The sequence below is a fragment of the Danio rerio genome, chromosome 10 (genome assembly GCF_049306965.1).
Source record: "Danio rerio strain Tuebingen ecotype United States chromosome 10, GRCz12tu, whole genome shotgun sequence".
NCBI lineage: Eukaryota > Metazoa > Chordata > Actinopteri > Cypriniformes > Danionidae > Danio > Danio rerio.
The window spans coordinates 26,232,513-26,260,111 of NC_133185.1; the positions used below are offsets into that span (position 1 = coordinate 26,232,513).

The 27,599-nt window shown below is 34.0% G+C and overlaps 2 protein-coding genes and 2 long non-coding RNA genes across 7 annotated transcripts in view; 1 reads left to right on the plus strand and 3 right to left on the minus strand.

The window, feature by feature from the left end:
- LOC141376358 (uncharacterized) overlaps nucleotides 1-12,246 on the minus strand; it is a 63,350-nt gene extending 51,104 nt beyond the window's left edge. The window contains exon 1 of the long non-coding RNA XR_012386296.1: nucleotides 12,161-12,246. This is a non-coding gene — a long non-coding RNA (uncharacterized lncRNA). The remainder of the gene's footprint in view (nucleotides 1-12,160) is intronic.
- LOC141376355 (uncharacterized) overlaps nucleotides 1-27,599 on the minus strand; it is a 974,232-nt gene that overhangs the window by 289,724 nt on the left and 656,909 nt on the right. The window lies entirely within an intron of this gene.
- On the minus strand, nucleotides 14,194-17,187 carry avd (avidin). Its single transcript, NM_001201442.1, has 4 exons — nucleotides 17,028-17,187; nucleotides 16,730-16,940; nucleotides 14,480-14,600; nucleotides 14,194-14,384 (listed from the first exon to the last, which is right to left on the minus strand). Exons 1-4 carry the CDS (start codon nucleotides 17,115-17,117, stop codon nucleotides 14,342-14,344), a joined length of 465 nt encoding a protein of 154 aa, NP_001188371.1. The 5' UTR covers nucleotides 17,118-17,187; the 3' UTR covers nucleotides 14,194-14,341.
- The window catches only part of trpc7a (transient receptor potential cation channel, subfamily C, member 7a), a 51,172-nt gene continuing 40,313 nt past the window's right edge, over nucleotides 16,741-27,599 (plus strand). The window contains exons 1-2 of one of the 2 annotated variants that reach the window (XM_073914109.1): nucleotides 16,752-17,204; nucleotides 21,271-21,329. In XM_073914109.1, coding sequence (XP_073770210.1) covers nucleotides 21,276-21,329 — 54 coding nt within the window. In that variant the 5' untranslated portion in view covers nucleotides 16,752-17,204; nucleotides 21,271-21,275. Of the gene's footprint in view, nucleotides 17,205-21,270; nucleotides 21,330-27,599 lie in introns of both variants that reach the window. The other variant, XM_073914110.1, reaches the window with a different exon arrangement.

The window sequence follows — 27,599 nt, forward strand, 5'->3', positions numbered from 1 at the left end:
AATGTTTAATATATATTTTAGAACCAGTGTATAGTGATTTATGTAAATTCTTATGTTAAATATGGATTGTGTGCATGTTTTTACCATCAAATGATAAGTTATAAATATTTACACAATGAATCAATTAATATCTCTTAAACATTTTTAAAATTAAAGTTTCTTTAAATGTGTTAAAGCAAATTTTTTTTTACTTTTTGTTCATTGAGAAATTATATCTATGATTTAATAATAACAGGGCATCAGCGGGGTCTTAAAGTTTTAAATTACAAAAGCAATTTTTTTAATTTAATGAAATATTGTGTTGTAGGTCTTAAAACATTAACAGGTCTTCTTTTTCCCCTGTCTAAGTAAGCCAATCTATCCAACATCCATCCAATCACCAACAATATTGTAAGTATATTATATTGCAAGTATAATAAGTATATATAATACTATAATAAGTATAAGTCTAAATTTTTTATTCATAATGGTCTTAAAAGTCTTAAATTTGACTTGAAACCTGCAGAAACTCTATAAACAAACAAAAAACAACATTTTAAAATGTATGTATAATTTAAGACTTACAGATAATAACTTTATAGCAATGGCAACTATACATTTGAACACAATTTCTGCATGATTGTTTCTCCCATTTAATTTTTTTAAAATAATAGCTAATAAAAAGAAAAATGAATATAAATTGTGGCAATTTTAAAATGCTATTTTAAGTATTTGTTTATGAATAAAATATTCATTTTAATATCAGTCATGAAAATGTATTATAATAATTGTCAGCTAGATTTTCTATTGTTGAATCACTAGTTTTAAGACTAATTAATTCTAACATTATATTTATGGACACCGAAAACATACATTTGAATTTCATCAGCACTAATTTATAACATTTAACCATTCAAATATTTACTTTGAGTCTGTTTTTAATGTTTTTTTTCACCTAAATCTTTGCAAAAAAATACTAAATTAAAATTATGCTACATTTTTTAATGTTGTGCTTTTCCTAAAGCAATTTTAGAAAAAGAAAACAAAAACACTTAACTTTAACATCAGCCATGCATGACAGTTTAAAATAAGTACCAGCTAGAATGTTAATATGGGTTTATCCCTGTAGTTTTAAAACTAATAACACAGCAATACACATTATTGCAGTAACATATAAAAACTTATACATAACATATAGATTTATTATAGAAGCACCTTCCCAATTGTTCAATTTCACCCAAACCGTGCAACAATAAGATTTGTGACTCCGCTTGCATAATTGCTTAAACAAAACATTTTTAAAGCCACATTTGTTTGCCCTACCACAAACTCATTTGTACCATTCTTATCAGCAATGCTTTATTTAGTGTACCTTACAGATACTCATAATAGGATACTACTGAAATTTAATGTGCGTGCCTTAATATCTGGCATATCTCATCTATAACCAGCCACCAAACAACTTGTGTACTTAATATGCTCATGAAGTCTCCTGCCCGAAGAATGCAATGATTAATTGGCTACATTAGACCCCTTTTTTAGGACTGATTCAACTAAGTGGCTTTTACATACTAACTGCAGTTTAAAGTGCTATTTTGTGAACATCTATAGGAACATTTGTGGCCTAGATCCAACGGAGCGCATCACCTGAAGCCTGCTGTGCTCAATGGGAGTATCGTGACGGCTGTATTAAACCATGAGACACACTGAAGGCCTTACAGCACCTGATTAATAGGACACAGAATTGTTCATGTGAGGAAAAGTGTGTAGAAATGGGTTCATTAGGCCATTAAAAGTTACTCAATCCTCATTATCATGATGTTCAACATGCAAATGGAAATAAAACAGAATTGTATACATAGGGAAAGTTAAATTAAGGACAAGACTGTTACATTGTAATTTTGTTGTGTTTATAGTATACTAAGGCTGCTTGATATTGCAAAATCAATATATATTGAGGCATAAATAGAATTACACCACATGGCTTGAATAGATCCATTTGGATCTGCATAAACTTTACTGACAGTGTTCTATCGTTTTCTGGAGGTCTAAGTTTTCAGGGTATTCACTTACAGAAATGAAATAATCAGAGGTAAATAAATGACACTTCATATAGTCTTCATTGTATAAACAAATAAATGCAGTTAATATTTGGTAAAACTAATGCTAAGATTTCTCATACATAAATGGTTTAAATAAACGTCTCAGTCATTGGCTTCATTAAAGTAAACAAGCAAATAATATTTTAATAATAATAATTGCTTACATTTATATAGCAACTTTCTGGACACTCAAAAGTGCTTTACACATTATTCAATCCAATCAGACGTTGGATTTTAATTGCCATACCTGACAAATAAATGTAGTATGACAAATATGACGATGGTCATTTTCCAACCTAAAACCAACTAAATATTATAATGACATTTTACATCATTATTAGATGTCAAAATAACGTTATAACCTGACGAATAAATGTAGTATTTGACAAATATAATAATTTTCCAACACAACCTGAAACTAAAACTAAATGTTATAACAACATTTGACGTCATTATTAGATGTCAAAATGACGCTGTCCTTAGATCCTGGCTAGACATTGAATTTTGGTCAACTGAGGTCACGACCTAAATCTAACCTAATATTAATGTCTTATGATGTTGTTTGCCTCCTGCATGTTTTTTAGTCACAATCTTGTTTCAAAACAGATCCTAGGTCCATAGTCGTACTAAGTCCTTTCGTCATACTGTATTTGTAGTAGTTGTACCAAGTAGTTGGTGACTTTTCTTCAGTGATTATAAGCTCTAGGAATAGGCGTTATGAACAAATCTATTTCACAGTATGAGTCTTTTTTTTTTTCACGTTAATGTTTTATAAAAGTTATTTTTAAAAGAATTTATTCCAGAAAATTACACAAAAAGTTACAATAAACCTTCAACATTAGGGTTTGTGTTTTTGACAAGTGTTTATTTTCAGATTCAGGTTTGAGATTTTCACACCTATAAGTTTTAGCTTCTCACAATAAATTCAAAGCAGACTTGTAATTTTATGATCTCAACTGATGCAATGGAGCTACATAGAACCAACTTTTTAAAAAACTTTTTTTTTTAATCAGTGGAGCAGCAGCCCCCGAATACATTTCTCATGGGACAGGCACTAGGACCCAGCAAGAGACCACTTGGGAGCAATATGCACTCTCAGAAATACAAGACCCATCACTGGGGTGGTACCTTTTTAAAAGGTGCACAACACAAAGGATTCATATTAATACCTCAAGGGTGCACATTAGTACCTAAAAAGAACAAAAAAAAAAAAAAGTGTACATTTTAATTTTTAGGTACTAATATATATAATTGAGTTACTTACGAAAAGATACCACCCAAGTGACAGCTCTCATACATTTATTTCTGATTGTGTAGTTTAAAAAAAAAAAAAAAGATCGATAAGCGTATATACTGAATTTCTGCAATATTGTATAATTTCAATAAAACGTATTAACATCAAATCCTGAAGCTGAAGGTGCTGGATGTGTCCAGCTCTGGTCAGAGCAACTAGGAGATGTTGGTCTGTAGAGAGAAGCTGGGAAAACCCAGAGCAGAACTGCAGATCACCGTGTACTTTTTCACTGTGTAAACTGGATGATTTCTCTTCACTCTAGGTTTTCCATCTCCAAGCAGCATTTGAAACTATCATGACATGATGATGCATAATTTAGACTGCACAGAACTAAGTTGGAGAATTGGGTGGCCAAAGGGAGCCAGCCGAGTGCCTAGAAACCAATTTCTCCATTCTGTTTGGTGCTTGGTTTTCCAATTCCATTTCTGAAACACTAGAGTCCAAACCCACACCAGTTGAGTCAACAGTAGCAGTTTTCACCCATGTGTTTTTATTCTCATTTATACCAAGTCAAATTGAAAAAAAAAAATGCATGTTTAAAAAAAAAAAAAAACAAAAAAAAAAAAAAAAAAAAAAGTTAGCACTTCCACAAAAAAAAAAAAAAAATGTTTTTAAGGAGTAAAACTGAGCAATCAAAATTCCCTTGATCATTTGACATGAGGCAATTGTACTGTAAAAGAGAGTGTTTTTGAACAACTCAGGGATGGGCAGTATTTATGATACATGTTTTTCAAATACGCATTTTAAAAACAAAATAGTATTTTGCAACTTGTATCTGACAGGGTTTTTGAAAATGGGTTAATATTTTGTATCAAAATACTTTAGTGTTTTGTATTTTTGGATTGCTTAAAATACTTTGTAAGAGGTCTACATGATGACATCATAAAAATGCAGCCTCTGATTAATACTTTCTCAGCCTACGCTTGCGATCAGGCCAGATAATTTGTTAAGGTGGTCATCATTGCTTAGAGTATATGGATGGAAATTAAGCACACAAAGAAAATAAATGACAAATGGCATGGGTGCATTTGAGAGCAAGTCAACAACCATTGAAAATACTATACTGCGCAAAAGATAAGACTAGTCATGACTGTATAGTGTACAATTCAGCATTAGCGTCTTTGCTTAAGAAATTAGTTGGAATAAAAATATTAGTCCTTAAGAAGAGGATGCAGAGCATTTAGCACATACAGTAATCATTCTCAGAGCTGCAGGTGGAAATGCAGAGAGCTTAAGAAATTAAATAAAAATAATAATAATAAAAAAACATCTAAATATTGTGTACTAGTGTTCACTAAGGGGTAAACAGAAACTAGTCCAGTTAAAAAAAAATAAAAAAAAATAAAAAAATAAAAAAATAAAAAAAAAAGAACTGAAAAAAAATCTTGGGAGAATGAGTAAACTGCACAAATTATAGTAGTTCTGGATGTATTGCTGAAGTAAATACCAAGAAAATAAACACAAAAATAAGTCATATAGTGGCAATACCTATACTTTACTGGCTGTTTTAAATGAAAATAGTTGATCTGCAGGTGCTCTTTATAGTTAATGAAGAGGAAAAATGTCTGTCTAAAGATGTCCAAGTGGCACAATACATGAGATTATAATAATACTCCAGTCTAGTCAAAAGTTCCAGACTCTAATACATTTTTAGAGATATCATGTTTTGTTATGCATTGAACAGAACACTAGCAAAAATATGATTTATGGAAATCACTAAAAGTGGAGATTTTAGTAGCTTCCAGAAACCATGTTTACATTTAGTATTGAAGATTTCAACAATCGCAAAAAAAAAAAAAAAAGACAAGACAAATTATTTGAACAAAGAATAAAATAGCCACTTCATATATCACCCTTTTAAAATATAAGATGTAGAATATAAGAATGTATGGAAACAATCAACAGATATAGTACTATGATCCAACTCATTATCTACATTACATGATGTTCATGTTCAAGACAGGACTTTGTTTGAAATTTGTACTAAATTTATCTTAACCTGAAAGAGAAACAAGTTTATGAATGGCTACTTATGTACAGGAGTAGAGGTAAAGAGTTGACAGAAGTTGACTTAAATTTGCTAAAAGATATGCTGATGCTGTCAGACATTGTTTACTTCAAGTCAGTTGAATGGTGAAGTAATTAATCAAATATGATTATTGATGGAAGGTTTGTAAAGAAATTTCATGCTTCCTTGTAAAGATATATATTGCTGTAAATACAGCATTTCATTTTAATAAATGTGTGGCTGCTGTATTTTGTGGTTTATTTTGATACATGTAAAATTGATGTATTTGGCATTTTATTTTAAAATACATTTCAATGCATTTTTGCCCATCCCTGACTCAACTTTGCTGAGAGATTAAAAAATAATAATAATAATCTTATATTGAAGCCAAACTATGTCAAATGTGCCACTTAATTTTACAAGTCTACACTTCACCATCCTACATCACGCATGACAGTTCCTATTTGCAAAAAGAGGCCGGTTGCAATAGCCAACATGTCGTGTTGTGCGGTAGGATGCCAATAATAAACAACTTTTACCGTACACCACACTGCTATAACTACCAACTGCAGACGTCTTTGGCTGAAAGGGAGCTGAATGAGATCCTTGCTTTAGCAGGCGAGTAACATCATATAGTAACTTCATTTACCATAGCTGGTTTAACGTTTATTAAACAGTATTAATGCTCCTTTTTTTAAGCATCCCATGAGAATTGAGTGATTAAAAGATCAAATTTAAAATATAAATCCCTTATCGGTAATATTATTGTACGAGTTAATTTTGTAAGTTAATGCGAATAAGAGATTGAAACTCATTTGCCGAATAAAGTCTGACAAAGCAAACATAACACCCACTTGACTAGTCAGCTGTCTGCATTATGCTTGCCTTGTTTACAGTTGGTTACTATGTTACCAATACAACTGTCAGCCACTCTAACAACTTAATTGAAATGCAGTTTAATCGCATTTAGATTTATTAAAACAATAAGGAGTATGGAGTATAAAATAGATCTTTCATGGCTGCCGCATGGAGGGCGCCATAGCGACCAGCGTCTTCCGGTAGAATGTTAAAAACTTCCGTTTACAGCATGTACAACTGGTAATTTGCGCTCCGAAAATGGGTTTCAATAACGTTTTTAATGGATAAGAGTGTTTTTGTGACACACAACTTAGAAATGTGTCTGTTAAAGCCGTTATAATCTGTCACATGTAGTTCTAGCGCATCAGAAATACAAGAAAAACGTTCTCCTAGTTCACGTGTCTGCCGCCAGAAATACAGTGTGTGTTCCCGGCCTGTCAGCTGAGCGGCTCTTTAACACACACAGAGAGAGAGAGAGAGAGAGAGAGAGAGAGAGAGAGAGAGAGAGAGAGAGAGAGAGAGAGAGAGAGAGAGAGAGAGAGAGAGAGAGAGAGAGAGAGAGAGAGAGAGAGAGAGAGAGAGAGAGAGAGAGAGAGAGAGAGAGAGAGAGAGAGAATTTTTTTTGAATTTTGAATACACTTTTATTTAATACAAAAATTTTAAACTACAACATGTTTCATTGCTTTAAACAAACACATTTCAAAATCACACTACATTTTCTTCAAAAATCAATACATTATTTTCAACCCAACACAACATATTTTTTACACTCCACATGTCTTCAAACTTGTCCAACTCGTTCATTGACAAATAAAAATTAAAATCATGCCTTATTCTTGCTCTGATAAGCCCTTTAAAAATCAGTTCAACTTTATGATTGGTCTCATACAAAATCTTGTGCCTCCTACTCATGTATATGGCCATTTTTGCTTGTCCTAATATAAAATTTAACAGACGCCCTTTTCCTTTTTCTTTCTTTCCATATTTAAAACCAAACACAAACATCGTTTTTGTAAACATCTCATCAACGGAAAGGAAAATAACCTCCAATAAATTGAATAAAGACCCCAGTCTTTCACAATGCATAAAACAATGAAAAATTGTCTCTCGTTCATCACAAAAAGGACATTTGTCAGGCACAGTTGGATTCAGTATTGAGATAAAAACATTGACTGCAATAATACCCTTTAACACCCTCCACTGAAGATCTCCAACATTTTTAGTCAATGGTGGTTTGTAAACTGAACTCCAAACAGGCATAACATCACTATCAACATTTAAATGTTCTCTCCATGGTGTATCAACACATTGTAATTTTTCTTTGTTTATCACTTTTACACAAATCTTATACAGAATCTTGCCTCCCATTGAATCAAAAATAATGTCTCTTGAAGTCTTTAAACTCTCCATTCCTGAAGGATTTTGTTGTAGGACCAAACTTGGAAACGAATCCATTATATTTGGCACTGTTCGTAATGATAAAAAGTTCCAGTCTTCTTGACTCAATGTCTCTCTTAGTTTTTTGAGCAATAAATGAACTTTTCTTGTTGATCTTATATTCAGTCTTTGAGCGACTGCATCAGCATTGTCCAGATTATCCCCCGCAACTTCTATCAAGTTCTTCATTTTTGTCATTTTTGCATTAAAAAGCAACTGTTTTAAACCAGGTGTTTTATCATCACAAAGGTCCAAGCGTGCGCCATTTATTAGTGGTTCTTCTAAAAACCAATATAAAGAGTTATGAGACAACATTCTTTTATTCTTTACTAAACACCAGGCTCTTCTAACACTCTCATAGAAAGGAGATATACACTTTAAATCAAATTTAGAACAGTCCAACAAAAAAAGGTTCTTTCCAAAACCCCATCCACCAACTTTACCTAAAAGACAACTCGTTATGCTAGTCCAAACCACATCTGATTTATATAGAAACTTTTGTACAAATTGTAGCCTAAAAGCTGCTTTTCTACTCATCAAATCTATAATACCTTGTCCACCTTCTTCTTTTGGAAGGTATAGCACAGCTCTAGGTACCCAATGTAATTTATTCCAAAAAAAATCTATCAATTTGGCTTGTATTTTTCTAAAATTCCAGCAGGTGGCTCTAAAACAGACAGTTTATGCCATAAAGAGGATGCAACTAAATTATTTATAATTAAGGCTCTCCCCCTAAAAGACATTTTTGGTAATAACCATCTCCATCTTTCTAGTCTTCCATCAACAATATCACATATATTTTCCCAATTTTTTTGATTAGTTGCTTCATCCCCCAAGTAAATGCCCAAATATTTTAAAGTATTCTTTGACCAACTCATTCCACCTGGCAAAAACAATATTTCTCTTTCCCATTGTCCTACAAGACAAGCTGCACTTTTCCCCCAATTAATTCTTGCAGATGAAAACTTGCCATAATTAGTCACAATATCAACTAACTTATTTATATCATTTTGGCCATTAAATAGCACCATTATATCATCAGCATACGCTGACAGTTTTACTGGTGGAAAGAGATTTTCACATTTAAAACCTTCCAATTCTCTTCTTATTTTATTTAACAAAGGTTCTAAAGCTATTGAATAGAGCATCCCTGATAATGCACAACCCTGACGTATTCCTCTATTAATTTTAAAAGGAACAGACAAACCACCATTGATTTTCAGTATACTTCCAATATCACTATATAACACCTTAATCATGTCAATAAAAACAATTGGGAATCCAAAGGCCTCAAAAGTGTTCCATAAAAACTGATGTTCGACCCGGTCAAATGCTTTTTCCTGGTCTAGAGTCAATAAACCCACCTTCAATCCAAAGATTTTAGAAACTTCAATCACATCTCTGATCAATGATATGTTGTCTACTATTGATCTATTGGGCACACAATAAGATTGATCTATATGAATTACCTGTCCCATTACTTCTCTTAGTCTATTGGCCAAAGCTTTTGATAAAATCTTGTAGTCAGAGCATAACAAGGCCACTGGTCTCCAGTTTTTAACCTCCTTGAGGTCACCTTTCTTTGGGAGTAGTGTTAAGACTGCTCTCCTGCAACTTACAGGCAGTTTTCCTTTACTCAAGCTGTTGCTTAACACCTCTAACAAGTCTTCTCCCAAGAAGAACCAGTAAGCTTTGTAAAACTCCACAGGCAGCCCATCTAAGCCTGGAGCTTTACCATTCTTCATACTTTGCAATGCCCTAAAAAGTTCCTCTGTAGTTAGAGGACACACAAGGTCAGCAAATGACTCTTTAGTCACTTGTGGGAGATCTACAAGAAACTGATTGATTGACTGGTCCTCCACATAATCACATGCATACAGCTCTTTATAAAAACCCACAGCCCTTTTTCGAATATCAGAATCCATAGTCAAATCCGTTCCATCCACAGACCGTAAGCACTGAATATTTTTTCTTTGGCCATTTCTCTTTTCCAAACCAAAGAAAAATTTGGACGGGGAATCCATTTCAGAAATATTCTGAAATCTCGACCTAACCAACGCTCCTTGAGCTCTATTGTCCAACAAATTGGCTAGTTCATTTTTTTTATTCTTAAGTATTTGCATGTGACCTTGACCTCTTAAAACTTCACTCAAAAACTGAAGTTCAGCAATATCTTTTTCTAAATTCTTTATGTTTTGTATGATGTCCTTAGTGACATTAGAAGTATACTGTTTACATAGTTCTTGTATTTTTAATTTGCCAATATCCCACCATTGTTGTATGGAGGTATAATTGCATTTTTGAGTTCTCCACCCTAACCAAAAAGAAAATAAACATTTTCTAAAAAAAGCATCTTCAATCAATGTACTATTAAAATGCCAATATGCACTCTTATATTTTACAGATTTAATATACATACAAACTTCAACCATAGAGTGATCAGAGCAACCAACAGGATAAATATCACAAGATTTAAAACACTGCAACTGATGCTTAAAGCAGTAAAAATGATCCAACCTGGCCAATGAAACACAATTTTCCTTAATATGAGACCATGTGTATTGTTTTTCTTTAAAATGAAAATTCCTCCAAATATCACAAAGTTGGTGGGATTTCATTATATGTAGCAATTTCTGTCTTGACGCTGCATGAGGTTCAATGTGATTTCTATCAATGTCATAACCTGTGCAATTAAAATCACCCGCAAGTAATACAATATTTCCTACTTCACATTGCTTAAGATAGTTAGACAGTGTCTCCAAAAACAACATCCTTTCTATTGGTTTAACAGGAGCGTAAACATTTATTAATTCCATAGTAATGTTTTCAACCAGTTTAAGCACCCTACCTTCTATTATTTCAAAAGAGTCACAAGATATTGGTAAGAAACTTTTAGAAAACAACACAGCTATCCCAGCACTAACAGCAGTCTTGTGACTAAAATAAATATTTCCTTCCCAATCCTTTTGCCAATCAACTTCATCCTCTTTTGTACTGTGCGTTTCTTGTAAAAACACTATGTCTATTTGTTTTAATTTAATTAAATCATATATGTGCATCCTCTTTTTTACATTTCTCATACCATTAACATTAAGTGATGCAATTTTAATGCTGCTCATGATGGGGAGAAAAAAACAGCAAAAAAATATGCAGCATATTAACAAATTACTCTTGTGAATCATTCTGTGCTCTTTGGGAACGTACCTTCTGCACAATTTTTTTTAACCTGTATACCTCTGGATTTGACAAGCATTCTTCACCTTTTTGCTTCATTAGAAATTTTGCTGAATCAATAAACAGAGATATATCAGGAAAAAATTCTATCACCTCAACATTTCTCATGCCTTTTGTACGCTGTAAGAAATTTTTCATTCGTTCAAGGCTATAACCACTTTCATCTTGCTTATCGTCCTGCATTGCTCCTACCAATTCTTGCTCACTTTCTGAATCGGATATCTTAGAGCTCTGTATGTTTTCCTCATTTTGTGTCTTTTTCTTTGACTTCTCTGTTTTTTCACAAGAATTAGATTTTCTTTTCACTGCTGGTACTTTAAATAGATTTTCTTCTTCTCTAAAGAAATCATTCTCCACCTCATCAATTTCAACTTCCATTACTTCATTATTTGTTGATTCTGCTGTTTCTCAATTTTTTCCTTTGTCTTCTTTCTCAATACTTTCTGGATTTTCATTAATCCCGTCCTGTTCTTCTACATTAATATCCTGATTTTCATCTTGATTTAGAGAAACATTTGCGTTTGTTATGCTTGCTTCATTTACTCGTTCAGTACAGGCGCGCACTAAATGCCCCTCTCTTCCGCAGCCGTAACACTTCATATTTTCAGTCGTTGCAAATATCACATATTCAAACCCATCTACTCTGAATTTGAAAGCAGCATTTATTTCTTCTACGTCTGACCTCAAAATCATGTAAACTTGCCGACGGAAAGAAACTACATGCTTTAGCAACGGAGACTTGCAACCTAGTGGAATTTTCTTTATTGCAGACGCGAACTGTCCATACCTTGACAGCTCACGTTGCAACGCTTCATCACTGATAAACGGAGGTACATTAGAGAGCACGACTTTTCTCGCTGGATTAACAAGCGGAAAGACTTTAACAAAACTATCATTAAGTACTAAACCACTTTCAACAATTTCGTTAACTTTTTCAACTTTATCCAGAACCACCACAACCGCGCCATTCATCCTAGACGCCGATCTAATACTATCAAGACCAACAACCTCGGCTATCGCCAAAACAACCTTTTCGACAGGACATTCAGCTCGGACCGGCACTTTTAAACCGTGCCGCCGGCTGAGTTGCTCCAGATTGGCGTTCTCCGCCATCATCAAAGCCGCCAGTTCCAAACTGGCGACTCCGATCAGATCCCTTTTCCCTTTTTAGTGCTTTGTGACCATATACCAGGTAGAAACAGTGACACAGTAAATCGATTAAAGTGAAAAGGTGTAAATTCACCAAACCTTAAGGTGAGGAAATACAAAAGATTCCACAGCCCCTCTCCGTGAATCACACTCGCTCCACATTCGTCCACACATGCGCACGAGAGAGAGAGAGAGAGAGAGAGAGAGAGAGAGAGAGAGAGAGAGAGAGAGAGAGAGAAACACTCTAAAGTAAAGTGCCTGCTGTATGCGGATGACCTGGTGACGCTATTATCAAACCTATATTACTATATGGGAGTGAAATTTGGGCACCAGTATTAAAATTAGTAAATTGGAATAAAAGTTTAATTGAACGAACACAATTAGAATTTGCTAAAAGCATATTACATATTCACAGAAACACGTCTAACATTGCCTGCAGGGCTGAACTGGGTTTATACCCGCTAAATTTGGAGATTCAGAAACGAGCTGTTCAGTTCTGGCTGCACCTGCATCAGTCGGACCCCCAGTCTGTCCAATATAGAGCCCTTCTGGCTAATGAAAAACCTACAGTGTCTCATCCTCTAAACACACTGGTATCTGAGCTACTGGAAAAAACACAAACCGAACCCGTCCCCAAACAAAACCTTCACAAACAAATTGACAAAACATTAAAATATAACTATGATGAAAAACTGAAAACTGAATTCAACCTCCAGACTAAACTTAAATGTTATTCGGCCCTAAATAGAACCACACAGTTGGCAAATTATTTATCATTAAAACAATTAAAAGAAAAGCACATTCTTTCTAAATATCGCCTCTGTGATCATGACCTAGAAATAGAAAAAGGCAGACATAAAAAATCCTGGACTCCTGAGGAAAAGAGAATATGTAAACAGTGTGACACAAAGCAAATAGAGGATGAGACACACTTCCTTCTGTTCTGCCCCAAATACAGCACGACTAGAGAAATATTTTTCCCCCAATTTGAAACATTGATCAATTCATTTTTTAATTTAAATGACTCAGAAAAACTTTACCATATACTCGGAGAGGATGAATTGACATTTGAACTGGCTGCAAAATATGTATATACCCTACACACCATAAGAAACGGTTAATGTAAATTTGTGTCTTATTTAAATAATTTAAACTTTTTACTATTATTATTATTATATTTATCAAATGTATTGTTTTTTTTGTGTCATTATATCTTATTTGTATTACTATTAATTATTATTTTCAATGGTTTTAATATGTTTCATATTTGAAATGCTTTGGCAATACTGTATTTAATGTCATGCCAATAAAGCAACTTGAACTGAACTGAGAGAGAGAGAGAGAGAGAGAGAGAGAGAGAGAGAGAGAGAGAGAGAGAGAGAGAAAGAGAAAGAGAAAGAGAGAGAGAAAACCAGAGTACTGGCATGAAACTTAACAGTCGTGCAATTTACAAAAATGACCAATAAAAGTCTGTTATTGATACTCTGCTGGCTGATTTGATGTTCATTCTAATCGCGAGCCATTTGAGTTTTATTTTGTGTGTTGTTTTCACCACGGTTTGTGTTTTTCTGTCATTTCGAAATGACACTAGCCTATATTTCTATATTTTCACTTTGTCAGTTATTAAATCAGTCTGTCAGTGGCACAGTACAGGCTACGTGTGTGTGTGTCAAACATTTTGGTGAACTACATTTGTTTGGGCTGGTTATATATTTGAAATAAAGAGAAAATGTTGACTTTAGCGATAACAAGGCTTCATTTAAACTGCAGAAGATGCCGTCTGACAACAAGGGGAAAATGCCTCACAACAGCTGTTTTCCATCCTATTAGATCGCATTTCTTTAAAATGATCAGTCCAGGAGATGGTGCTGATGGACAACAGTATTAGTTCAAAGACGATAAAAGCAGGTAAAATAGATTAAAACTATTGTTTCAAAGCTGTCTGAATGTGACTGTTTACACGCATCAGCTGCCGACCGGAAAATCTTCGCATTCTCCTTGCGCATACACGCAAAGCATAATGGGTAATTTTGCGTTCCAAGAAAAAGGTCTATAAAATCCTCAAAAGAAGAAAATGAAAAAATCTCAAATTGACAAAATAAACAATATAAATCAGCTACACAAAGATTTTCCAAAATTATTTAGTCGTTTATTTTGTTTTCAATCTTTTATTAAGCTGGATGGTTTTCCACAAGTCTCAGCAGGTTAAATATTACAAGCTCAAACTCCAGGAAAAATCCACATCTTGTAGGAATTAAAACAACACAATCTATTACGGGATTAACTTGAAACTCCAGTCTTGAAAAAAATATCTTCTCCCATTCTAAAATGCGAAAAAATATACATGTAAAATTATAAATGTATAGAATTGTAGAGGTTCTACAAGCACTTCAAATTCGTTTACACAACACAGCTTACCTGGTGCTTCCCCAGGCACTTGCCAAATTGTCTGCAACACTGCGCAACATCCAGAAGGTTTTCAGCACTTGTGCCCCGTCATCTAAAATAAAGCACTGACCAACCCAAGCTGAGCACGAACCTGCAGATAAAGCACACGTAGCATTGTGTTGAATTAAAATTACACATTTGCAATTGTACCATGGTAACCACAGTTTCTGGAAAAAAACATTATCATAGTTGCCAGCAGGAGGAATTGGTCGCTGCCTTAAACCCTGCTGGTAAATGGAGCAGATCATTATGCTGTCAAAAAGCTTTTCCAATTGATGTCCATTTAAAAGTAACTACATATTAACAAAACAGCAAGCAAGGTAGTGCGGTTGGCCAGATAAAATGCTCTAACATGAGTGATGACAGTAAAAAAAAAAAAAAAAAAAAAAAAAAAAAAACTAATTGATGGATTTAAAGGGCCACAATTTATTATTTCTCAGATACCATTAGTCTTGATTACCGACTGACATGATTTCGTGTCTGTGACATTACAAATTAAGCAGTCCTTTTTCTGCTTTGTTTTTTAAAGTTGGTAAAAGCAAGTCAAAAACAAAAGTACTATGCATGTAATGCTGTACAAAAGCATTATGCATCCAATTATATATTTTTCTGTTATGGGCTTTGTATTAACATCAGTGGTTAAATAAAAATGCATTTACATTTATCTGAAATGCATTAATACAACCACATTATTGGTATATATTTGCATGAGGGCTGCATGATATTGACAAAAAAAAAAAAAACTACACATTGCGATTTTTTTTTTAAATTATTATTCTGCAAAATATATTGCAATATAAATACAATTTCACAACACTAAATACATTAAGTAGATAATGTTGAAGCAAATAAATGTATCAAGTTACACAAGTTGTAAAAGTTTAATATAACAAGAAAAAAATAAATAAAAATCACAAATATTTGAGCACCAATTTAACATAATATTAAAATGAATGGTTCACTCAGTCTACAAGCATAGATAAATTCAATAAAGAAAAATTTTCAAATTAAATAAATAGCATTTTATTGTTTTCTGAAGAGTTGAAATGTATTCAGGTGTACAGTAACTGAATAATCAAATGTAAAATACTGTATAGCCTTCATTTTTTTAAACAATTCAATAAAATTATGCTTGAATGCCCTACAGAGTCACAAGACTCAAAAAAAATTCTTGCGAAAGGATCAATTATAACCCAGACTCAACCTTGCATATACCCACGATGTGACCATTGCAAATGATCACACTGCAATATCGATTCAATGAACAACAGATAAACGAACAACAGGTGATGTTTGAAATAGGTTGCAAATGTTTTATAATACACAAGCAGTATATCGTTAGTCATCTGAAAGATATACGACTTGCTGGTCAATGACTGTTCAATGACAGTATTTGAGGTTTTTAATAAAGTAGAATTCCCCTATGCTCATCAAGGCTGCATTTATCTGCATCACATGCAGTAATATTGTGAAAGGTTAATACAATTTGTAGTGCTGTTTACATACCATTTATTTGTGATAATTATACATGATGGTAAAGGAGAAATGTCAGCATCATTACTTCAGTTTTACATGACTCTTTAGAAACCATTTGAATATGGTAACATTCAGTGTAGAATAGCCTTTCAACACAATTGTGCTGCCTGACAATAAAATAAACTGTTTAACCCTTTGATGCACAGGCTATAAAATAGATATAGAAAAAAAATAAACTTAGACGGGTCACTTTAGACCCATGTAGTGCATCGAAGGGTTAAATTAAAATATATCTTTATAAATAAGTAAAAAAAAAGACTAATTTATTTATTAACTTTAATTTATTAACTAATTAAGTAAATAACTTAATGTTACAAAGTATTTAAAGCAAATAAATGTATCAAACTGCATAAATTAAGTTTTAAAAGTTCAATATAACCACAAAATGTATAACTACCCAAATATTTAAGCACCTATTTAGCATAACATAGTAAAATTAAGTCTAAAACATTAAAAAGAGTTTACAACGGTTTACTAATGCTATCATTTTGGATATTTTACTTATAAAATAATTATGCTATTTCAATTAACTAATTATTTGAAGAAAAGAGATTGTGATGGTTGAGCATATATTATATACACACAAAAAAACGAGATGTTGCAATTACTCTAACATCATACGAGTTGAGGTAACTTTTTGACGCAATATGAAGTTTCAGCAACACATTAAAGTGTATACTTTACCTTTCTCCCATAGCACGGAGAAAGAGACGGTAGGCTGAGTCCCGTCACTGACCATCCCGATGATGCGGGCGGAGCGGTGATGACCTGCGGCTCCGCGCGTACTCTCAACCGCGGTCTGGTAAACACCTCTGACCTCCGAGCCTTCCGCCTTCACCCGCAGCGTAGAGCCAAGCTCATTGCGCCAAACACCGGTGACATTACAGGAGCTCACCTGTGGACATTAACGTACGTAAAGTGCAAAGATTTGGTTTTCAAAAAAGTTTATTATTGTTCATATAAGTACGCCAAACAGGCCTACCTTTGCATTCGGCGTTGAGGACTCGTTTGCGGACGCAGCTTTTGAGGTCAACAAAGTCCAGAAAACCAAATGCCATATTAAAGAACTCATCTTGGCCTAAACCCGTGACATTGTGGGAGCTATTTCACACGTCTGCCTGCCTGAGGTGATCTGGAGTTAATTGATTTACATATGGAGGTAATTATGTCATTGGTAGCTGTTAAATTGGGGTTTTAGTTTTCCCTTGTTGGAAATGAGTAATTAGAGCGACCAGAGGGAGGCAGTGTTGAATCAAAAGATGATATTTAAAATAAATTAGACTTATTTAAGATTATGTACTATCTCCTAGTTAAACAGGTCTAGATGTCATACATTTCCCTTCAAAATATGTTCATTTTTAAGGAAACTTTCTATATGCTCTCAAATCGCTCACTCATATTAAGTATTCACAATTTCCACTTTTAGTGCCCTGTAGATAACTTTACTGCGGTTTATAATTTTGTGATCAGTTAAAATATACATTTTTATATAAATGCATATTTCTATGCTATAAAGATGCTTTAAAAGTAACAGATGTAATGTTTGAAATAGATTGCAAATGTTTTAGAATATGCGCGCTGTATGTTGTTAATAATCTTAAAGATATCTCACTTGTTGGTCAATGATGGATAAACAGAGCATTTGAATTTTTTAATAATGTAGAATTCTCCTATGCTCATCAAGGCTGCATTTATCTGCACCAAATGCAGTGATATGGTGAAATAATACTACTATTTAAAACAATGCTGTTTCATTTATTTTTACATATATATTTTTTAGAATTGTGATGACAAAGGAGAAATTTCAGTATCATTACTTCAGTTTCACGTGACTCTTCAGAAGCCATTAAAATGTGGTTGCATTTGGTGTAGAATGGCATTTCTATTTATTGTTGAACACAATTGTGCTGCTTGGTGATAAAATAAGCTGTTTGAATTGAAATATATTGTGCTGCTTGGTAGTATAATAATAATGCGGTTTATAATTTTGTAATCAGTGAAAAAATATATATTTTTAAATATAGTGCATCCGGATTTTTTTCATGTTTCAGCCTTATTTCAAAATGGATTAAATTCATTTATTTCCCCAATTCTACACACAATACCCCATAATGACAATGTGAAAAAAGAGTTTTTGAAATTGTTGCAAATTTATTAAAAATGAAAAACCTGAAAAATCACATATACATAAGTATTCTCAGCCTTTGCTCAATACTATGTTGATGCACCTTTGGCATCAATTACAGCCAAAAGTCTTTTTGAATATGATGCCACAAGCTTGGCACACCTGTCTTTGGGAATTTTTGCCATTCCTCTTTGCAGTACCTCTCAAGCTTTACCAGGTTGGATGAGAAGTGATGGTGTACAGCCATTTTCAGATCTCTCTAGAGTTCAATATGATTTAGGTCTGGGCTCTGGCTGGGCCACTCAAGGACATTCACAGAGTTGTTGTAAAGCCACTCTATTGTGCTTTGGGTCATTGTCCTGCTGGAAGATGAACCGTCGCCCCAGTTTGAGGTCGAGAGCACTCTGAAGCAGGTTTTCATTCAGGATGTCTTTGTACATTGCTGCATTCATCTTTCCCTCTATCATGACTAGTCTTCCAGTTCCTGCTGTAGAAAAACATCCCCACAGGATGATGCTGAGGGATGGTTTTAGCCTGGTGATGAGCGGTGCCTGGTTTTCTCCAAACGTAAAGCCTGGCATTCATTCCAAAGAGTTCAATTTTTGTCTCATCAGACAAGAGAATTTAGTTTTTATGGCCTGAGAGTCCTTTAAATGCCTTTTGGCAAACTACAGGCAGGGAGTGGCTTCTATCTGGCCACTCTACCTTACAGGCGTGATTGGTGGATTGCTGCACAGATGGTTGTCCTTCTGTAAGGTTTTCCTCTCTCCACAGAAGAACACTGGAGCTCAGACAGAGTGACCATCAGGTTATTGATCACCTCTCTCACTAAGGCCCTTCTCCCCTGATCATTCAGCTTAGATGGCTGGCCAGCTCTAGGAAGAGTCCTGGGGCCTCATGTACGAAGACTTGCATGGAAATCATACTAAAACATTGCATACGCGCAAAGCTTTAAATGTGCGTACACAGAAAAAAATTCAAATGTATGAAACAGTGTACGCTGAATCCCACACATATTATTTGTACATCCAAATGAACGTGATACTAAGCACAACAGGCATGAGTGCAAAACCCCTCCCTGCCTCCTCCCCCATATAATAATAGGTGTAATAACTCTACTTTGGAAAAAACCAAACGAAAAAGTAATGTCAAAAGCAAGCAAAAAGAGAAACTTTAAACAGAATGTGAATTGGAGGTGCTCCTTTCGGAATTAGACCGGAGAAAAACAGTGTTTTTTGCAAGTTAGCATTTGGAATTAATAACAAAAGAAAAAAATAGATTGGGAGAGTTTAGCTGATGCGGTTAACACAGTTGGGTCTGAACATCACACCGAATGGATTAGTGAGATTTATAGGTGTAAACTGTTGCAAGTGTCATTAACAACCTGAGTGGCGCAGCTCGTAAAACACATAGTAACATGTTTTGACACGTTGGAGCATGAACTCGGTTCGAATTCAGTGTTTGATGAACTCATTCTTCTTTTTTTCCCCCACTACATATCAGATTTTGCCTTCTATTTATCATGAGGAAGATAAAAGTAGGAATCATTAATAAGTCTGTGCATCATATTTTATTTGCACATTTATTGAATGGAAATGTTTCTGATTCACGCATGCAAATTCATCTTCAGATGGTGCTTTTATAGCAATATGTGTGCAGTAGATTGCTCCGATTATATTGGGAAAACAGAGTACCACTGCAAATTGCGCTTTAATGTTTGGCTGGTCAACTACATGGTATGGAAACATTAAGTACCTGTTAGACATGCAGATGAACCCGTCATACAGCTGCCATTGCACCACGGCTTAAAGACACTTTGTAGAGTAAAACAGACACGCACAAAAAATGTGCGTATGCCAGCCATGAAGTTGGCATGGAGCTTCGCACATTTCCACGTTCATTTCATCGTTAGTAAATCCAAACGTGAGGGATTCTGAGCGTGAAACCTGGAAACCTGCCATACGCAGCGTTGATACATGAGGCCCTTGGTGGTTACAAATATCTTTCACTCACAGATGATGAAGGCCACTGTGCTCATTGGACCTTTCAGAGCAGCAGAAATTTTTCTGTAACCTTCCCTAGCCTTGTGTCTCAAGACAATCTTGTCTCGGAGGTCTACAGGCAATTCCTTTGTCTTCATGCTTGGTTTATGCTTTGACATGCACTGTCAACCCTGGGACTCTATATGGATAGGTGTATGCCTTTTCAAATCATGTTCAATCAACTGAATTTACCACGGGTGAACTCCAATTAAGCTGTTGAAACATCTTAAGAATGATCAGTAGAAACAGAATGTACCTGAGCTCAATTTAGAGCTTCATGACAAAGGCTGAGAATACTTATGTACATGTGATTTTTCAGTTTTTTATTTTTTATTTTATTTTTTTATTAAATTTGCAACAATTTTTTAAAAATCTTTTTTTCACATTGTCATTATAGGGTATTGCATGTATAATTTTGAACTAGTATATGAATTCAATCATTTTGGAGTAATACTTTAACATCACAAAAATGTGGAAAAAGTGAAGCACCATGAATACTTTCCGGATGCACTGTATATCATGGTCTCCACAGAAATAAAAAGCTTTTTGCAACATTAATAATATGATGAAATATTAAAATGTCCCCTTATATGCTGATTTCTTCCCAGCTAATTATCAACTGCAAAACATTTATGAACAAACAAAGCAATTAATGAAGCAGCATTTCAAAAGCAAATCTGCAGGTGACATGCGATGAGAACGAATGCTCCCAAAACTCTGAAGTAATTATCATCCTGTGCCATTGACCTTTTCAATTCGCAGTACATCTGATATTTAATGCGAGCATGCCTTGGTTGATTTTAAAGTATATGCTTCAGCCGTATGAGAAAATCTTCCTCTTATGACTCAGCAAGTAAACAGTGTGCGAAATGACAGGTTACTGGATGCTGCTGCGCGGCCCTGTGTGCCATTAATGGTTTTTCACTCAACAGCTGCAGAGAGGAAGCAACACTTATGTGGCATTTCAGAGAGCATTATGTTATGTGCTCATTATATTCGTTCAGAGACACTAAAGCTTTTTCTTTCATTTTGTTTTTTCGCTTTTTTTCCACTTTCAGGGAACATGCTGCTACAAATTTGCATCGGTTTGAATGGAAGAAACAGCAGTGGTCGTCTAGTACGTTTGGTTTATTTTTATACTACATGGCTGTTAAATGCTACATTCTGATTGGATGAGAGTTGTGGGATTATTTTTAAGTAAATCCTCAGAGAAAGTAGTTCCAGTCAGACATTATTGTTTCATATCATTACGCCTAATGATTTTGGTTATATCAAAATATCTAATAAAGCCTACTGTATATCACCAAAGCGTTTAAAATCCACCAAGCAAATACTAGATCAAATTATTGAATAATACTTGATTATTTTCCACCCTTTTTCCTTTAAATCACATTTTATCCTTAAAGTGCACCGCTTACAATTATTTTGAACATTTTAGAGAAGTTTTTTGGGTCTCCAGAATGTGTCAGTAAAGTTTTAGCTCAGAACACCCATCAGATTATTTATTAAACCTTTCAGAATATTGGAATTTGAGCACAATGTAGCTGTTTTTGTTGCCTGTGCCCTCAATGCTAGTTCTCCCCACCCACCGTTCCCACATGCCTGTCAGAGTGTGCCTCAGTCTTCACCTTGGCTGCGTCAGATAAACAGCACAGTGACAGACATTAGGGAGCAGATCTCATGTAACATTTTTGAGAAACGTAAACATTTTTTAAACTTGTAAAACTCATTCTTGATCAGATTTGATAATGATGATTGTTGATCACAGTGAGCTAAATAAATCTTTTAATCCCAGTTGCTGTGTGCTTTTCAAACACTTGCATAAGACATCTACAAAGTACAGACACAAAAAAGCAGAACATATGCATAGTGCTGGATATTAAGAATTTACCATAGACTTTGTATTACTTTCTTCAGATTCCAAACATAATATGTAGATAGATTATATGATATTTTATACAGCTTAGCTTTTTTATGAGTTACATGTTATTCAGTGGCAAAAATCATTTATAATTTTTTTTTGAATTTGCCATATAAATGTTATTTGAATTTTTTGGATCTCTGCTCCTTACTTAGGCAACAAAAAGCAACAAAAGCTCTGACTCTGAATGTCTGGGCAAAAAAAATTCAAACTTCATTGGGCATGTAATGCCATTGCTGTTTTCATGTTTAATAATGTTTGTTCAGCTAATCCAAATGTCAGCCAAACCTCTTTAAAATAAAATAGATCATATCAGAATGTGCAGAGATGTTCAGAAATGCTATTATAAGTCTACAGAACTGCAAGTGCTTATGAAGTGTGACATTTGGGACAGGGATTTTTGTCTTGTCTACTTGCATGACATATTTCTTATTTGGTCCAAGTGTTTAAGAGGATGTGAATACTCTGAATGTGCAAAGAACTTTTGATGACATTTTTTTTTCTCTTCCTGAATGAGATAATTGATTGGAATTTTTTAAAAGCACAGTGTATAATTTGTGCTGCTAGAGGACATGTATGTACAACAAACAAAAACGTAGTTTGAGGATGCTGTTACTGAGTTTGAAATTATGGGAGTCGTCGTCTTTATTACACTACTCTTGTTTTTGGCATTTTCCTGATTGCTACTGAACCTAACAAAAACATGATGGTGAAAGGATATAGCTTAGTGATGCAAGACATGGTTTGTGTCACTATAGTTAAAATTGCTTGCTTACATATGATATTATGTATAGTAAGCACATAAGTCATAAAAGTCTATAACATTTGTTCTAGTGGTTTTTGGATAATTAAATGGAATAAATTGGACATGTCTTGGACAGGTTATCACATACAATGGGAATGTATGGTGTGTTAAAGGTGTAGTTCATTCAAAAATGAACCACTAATTTGCTATCAATGCCATTAATTATTTACTCTTCTTGAGGTTGTCCAAAATGCAAGTGATTTATTTCTTGTCTGCAGAAGATTTTTTGCTAAAACGGTGGTCCTTGGCGACTTAAAAAATACAGGTTAACTGCTACCAGCACTTTGAGACACAACAGACAAAATCAATACCTGTAAGTACAGATGAAACATTGGGGTATCATGAAACAAAATGACTGGTCTGTGCTAGAAACTAAGCATTATTTACAACAGAGGTCTCAAAGTCTCAACTCAAAGGTTCAAATATAGATTTTCATCATGTCAAAGGTCTGGAAAGAAAATTGGTTAAATAAACTTGATTTGAATAAACATGCACACAACTTAACTGTCAGCAATTTTTATGAAGAAAGGTAGGTCAAAATTAATATGGTGCAAAATACAGTCTAATGTGAGAAATTGCTCACTGTTATGTTGATGTCGAATACAGAAAGCACCTGTATGTCAGAGTTACAGAGCGAGGGTTATGGAGGTTGTTTTTGGGGTTGCATAAATCATAAATCCATCTCTGGTTCTTTGTCAACTTTTTTATCCATTCAAATGATAACTGAAGTGTCGCTTGGCTATAGTAATCGTCATTAACTGACTTGATGTCCTAACAACAGCCACATGTAGGGAAACTATCCCCTTTAGTTATCAACATTTTAGACAATCAGCAAAAATAAATTCAAAAACTTTTTCAAAGAAATAAATACATATTTTAAATTCCTTACTCACAATCGGTGCTCTTAAAATATGAAATAGAGGTGAGCCCGTTTTAAATTCTCTCCAGACTTTGAGAAGCCCTGATTTGATAAACATTACCCTTAACCCACAGCTTTGACAAATGATCGTTACACATAAAGGTTTTGGGTAAATGGGTTTTGGTAAAATGGCCTGTAAATTAATAAAATCTTACCTTGAAAACAGAAGTCAAATAGTAGATTTAAATAGAGTGTTCTCAGATTATTCGCCCGTCGCTTATGAGCAGTGTTTTAGGTCTGTAGCTTTTTCTAATATACATTAATGATTTAAAAATGGCTTGTTCAACTAAGCTTTTGTTATATGCGGATGATGCAGCGATAATAGTGTGTCATAAGAGGAGGGAATTTCTCTAAATGGTTTTGCCTTAATAAATTGTCCTTACATTTGGGTAAAACGGAATTTATTTTATTTGGTTCAGCTGTGAAACTAAGAAAATGTGTTGGGTCAGGGATAAAAGGGGTCAAATTATTACTTTAAGTATTATATTTAGGTTGCATTTTAGATAGTAATTTGACAGGCGAAAAAATGGCTGTAATAGTTCATTCAAAAATTAGTTCTAAAATTAAGTTTTTAGCAAGACAGGCAGAGCTCCTAGATACCCAAACTTTTAAAAATTTAGCTAGTGCATCAGCGCAGACATACTTTGACAATGCTGCAGCTTTTTGGTCCAGCGGTAGGTCTAAAAAAATGAAAAATAAATTGCAGACGGCAAAAAAAAAAGTTTTTTTTTAAGTACCTCCACTGACACATTTAAATAATGAACATTTTAGTCAAAGTAATTTTTTAAAAGTTGAGAGAAGGGTAAAAAATGTAAAATTAGTGATGGTGTTAAAGATTTTAAAGAAAATGGTCCTAAAATATTTTCTTAATTACTATGTTTTAGTATTCTACAAGAGTGCGTAACAGGGATATTTATCCATACAGATGTAAGAGTTTTTTTTTTTTTTGTGAACTAGCTGTGCTGCTTGGAATGTTTTGTCCATTATTTTAAAGAAATTCATATTAAGAGTGTTTTTAGAAGGGAAAAAGGGAAATTAAAATGGGGTTTTACAGTTGAAGTTGAGGCTTTTGTTGTGCCGAGTTGCTGAGGTGATGTTTGCACTCCATTTATGATTTTGCACAATGGAAATAAGCCTGTGACTATTTTGTGTTATTTTATCTTCGACAGTTTTTAAAATATGTATGAATTAATCTAACTGGACTTGCTTGTATATTTTGTTATAATTGTCAAATAAAATCAATCAATTCATAATATCACTACGCTCGCTGAAAGATTTCAGTTATGGGGCTAGCAAACCGCTGATAGGTCTTGACCAAATTACACTTCAATATCTCAACATCTTCTTGATGTGGCCAGTTGTCATTTATTCCTTAAGATAAAACATGTCTTGATTGGTAACATACGTGTGGTAACAAGAGTGGTAACACTGTTATAAGTGCAATAAATGATGGCAGGCCATTAAATTATTAAAAAACGTGATACACACAAAGTTGGTAACAGTCACAATGAGAAGCATGTGATTTTGCCACATAGAAATAGCTGTTCTATTGTTTATACAAATGTGTCCATGTTTTTGAGTTGCTAGTGGGCAGAAGATTGATGTGTAAATATTAATAGAAGTTGCAGCTTGTGTCTGGAATGGCCTGATTTTTTATTCCTCTACTTTTGGCAGAGCAGGTGTGTGTGTGTGTGTGTGTGTGTGTGTGTGTGTGTGTGTGTGTGTGTGTGTGTGTGTGTGTGTGTGTGTGTGTGTGTGTGTCTGTAACTCCACGTTCTGTCTTTCTTCACTGAAAGGATTATTGTGTCACTTGGGTGATGGTTGCATCAGTAATCCTTGTCCCATCGGACATCATTGCTGGTTTAACAACAAAACTCAAAATACATAGCAAAAAAATATCCATCCATCCATCCATTCTCCACTGCTGATCCTCTGTTGGGTCACAGGACAGTAAAATGCCTGTTGGAGTGTAAGAAATAAAATAATATAGTCAAGTTTGGAAACAAGTGAAAAGCAAAGTTGGAAAACAAAGTTTAATATTTAATGTGGCTATTTTTATTCAGATAATCTTGGTTGTTTAAAATATTAAATGTTACTAGTTTACTAGTACTAATTTGGATGAAAAATATAAAATATTTTTAAAAATGTAAAAGATTCTTCACTCTGCTCAGAAATTTACTTTATTTCTAAAAGATTTTACTGTTTAGATAGAAAATAATAATAAAAAGAATCTAAAGACTATTCACTCTGTTTAAATATTTACTTCAATAGAGCAAACAACTTTAAAAGAAGGAACAGAATTAAAAATATATATTACTATTATTATAAATTATTATGGTGGCTAGAGAAAGCCAACATACTTTTATACTACATAAACTTCTTCTTCTGTCTTCTTCTGAATTCTTTCGAGAACTTCTTATTTTAGGAACGCATCTTCTCTTAGACCGTTCATACTACAACCACCAAACTAACTCCAAACCTCCAAACTATACTGAATTAAGTCGCTATATCTTTTCCGACAACTGACCCGGAAATATAGGAAAAGTCCCATTGACTTAACATTGGACCAAACTTTGTGACCTCATATCTTTGTACCAGACTGTCATACAGACTTAAGTTTGGGCTCATTTAACTTAGACTGCCAATCACTGATCACCTTTCAACTTACTAGCCACACCCTAGCAACCACTCAAATAACCATAAAAACTTTCCCATAGACTTCCATCATAGAAAACTGACATTGACTTTTCATTTGATATATTAAAAACATACCAATACATATACTAGCAATACTAGAAACAGTGACATAATACTTGCAACATGCTAAAGTTTGTGACTTTACTTCTCTAGTTCTTATTATTTTAATGCAGCTAGAGCAATTTAATTCAACTTTCCATGTAATGTTTTTGTTGTTTAAAAATACTGTGGAAATATATAATATTATTATATTAATGTCAAGACAACACAATATACCAATGTTTTAACTCCAGTTCAATATTTGGTGGTATATGGTTGATTTTCAGTCACAACAAATAAAAACATTTGTTTTACTGACCCTAAAGCTGCATATATATTTTGCAACAACAACAAAAAATGTGTACAGAAAAGTTCCTTAGTTGAACTCAATTGAACTGATTGTCAAATCCAGGTGTGTGCGGGAAGCTGACAGCATTGAATCTACAACTGACAAGATTAGAGCTATTTTGACAGGATTGCCTGTTATAAATCACTCTGTGTGCCACTCATTCAGCTAAAATAGTAAAAAAAAAAAAAGTGCTTTCTCTCTTAAATGTCGTAAATGTCCCCTCATAACCTTCCTCATCTCATCTCATCTCACTCGCACTCATATCCAGCATTTGGTGAGTAAAATCTCTTCTCTGACAGACAGCCCTGTTTCTCCTGATCACGTCCATAATACCTGCAGCATTTACAAACCGATTACAGTTATACATGGACTCTAGGTTTCTCTGTGGTTTAAAGGGATGCCAACGTCTAATTGATAATTGTTAATATCCATTAAATCAATTAAGCCTTATTAAGTGTCAATGTCAATTATTTGCATAGTTTTGGATTGTTTAGAAATGGACAAAACATGGATGTGAGGAGAAAATAAAACAGTTTAAACGAGTGTTTATTAAAAACTCTCCAAATTTAAGAAAACAGAACAGGGCATTGATTTACTGTCCAGGGTTGTGTTTTGTTTCGTCAGTCGTTCACATCGTTGCTTATCTGGAATGGATTA

Bases quoted from the DNA above. Each gene is read 5' to 3' on its own strand.
- avd (NM_001201442.1), bottom strand. From the start codon at position 17,117: ATGAGTTCTTTAATATGGCATTTGGTTTTCTGGACTTTGTTGACCTCA. The intron at 16,941-17,027 runs GTAGGCCTGTTT...TAATGTCCACAG, and splicing joins CCTCAACGCCGAATGCAAAG to GTGAGCTCCTGTAATGTCAC. The intron at 14,601-16,729 runs GTAAAGTATACA...CTTTATCTGCAG, and splicing joins CTCCGTGCTATGGGAGAAAG to GTTCGTGCTCAGCTTGGGTT.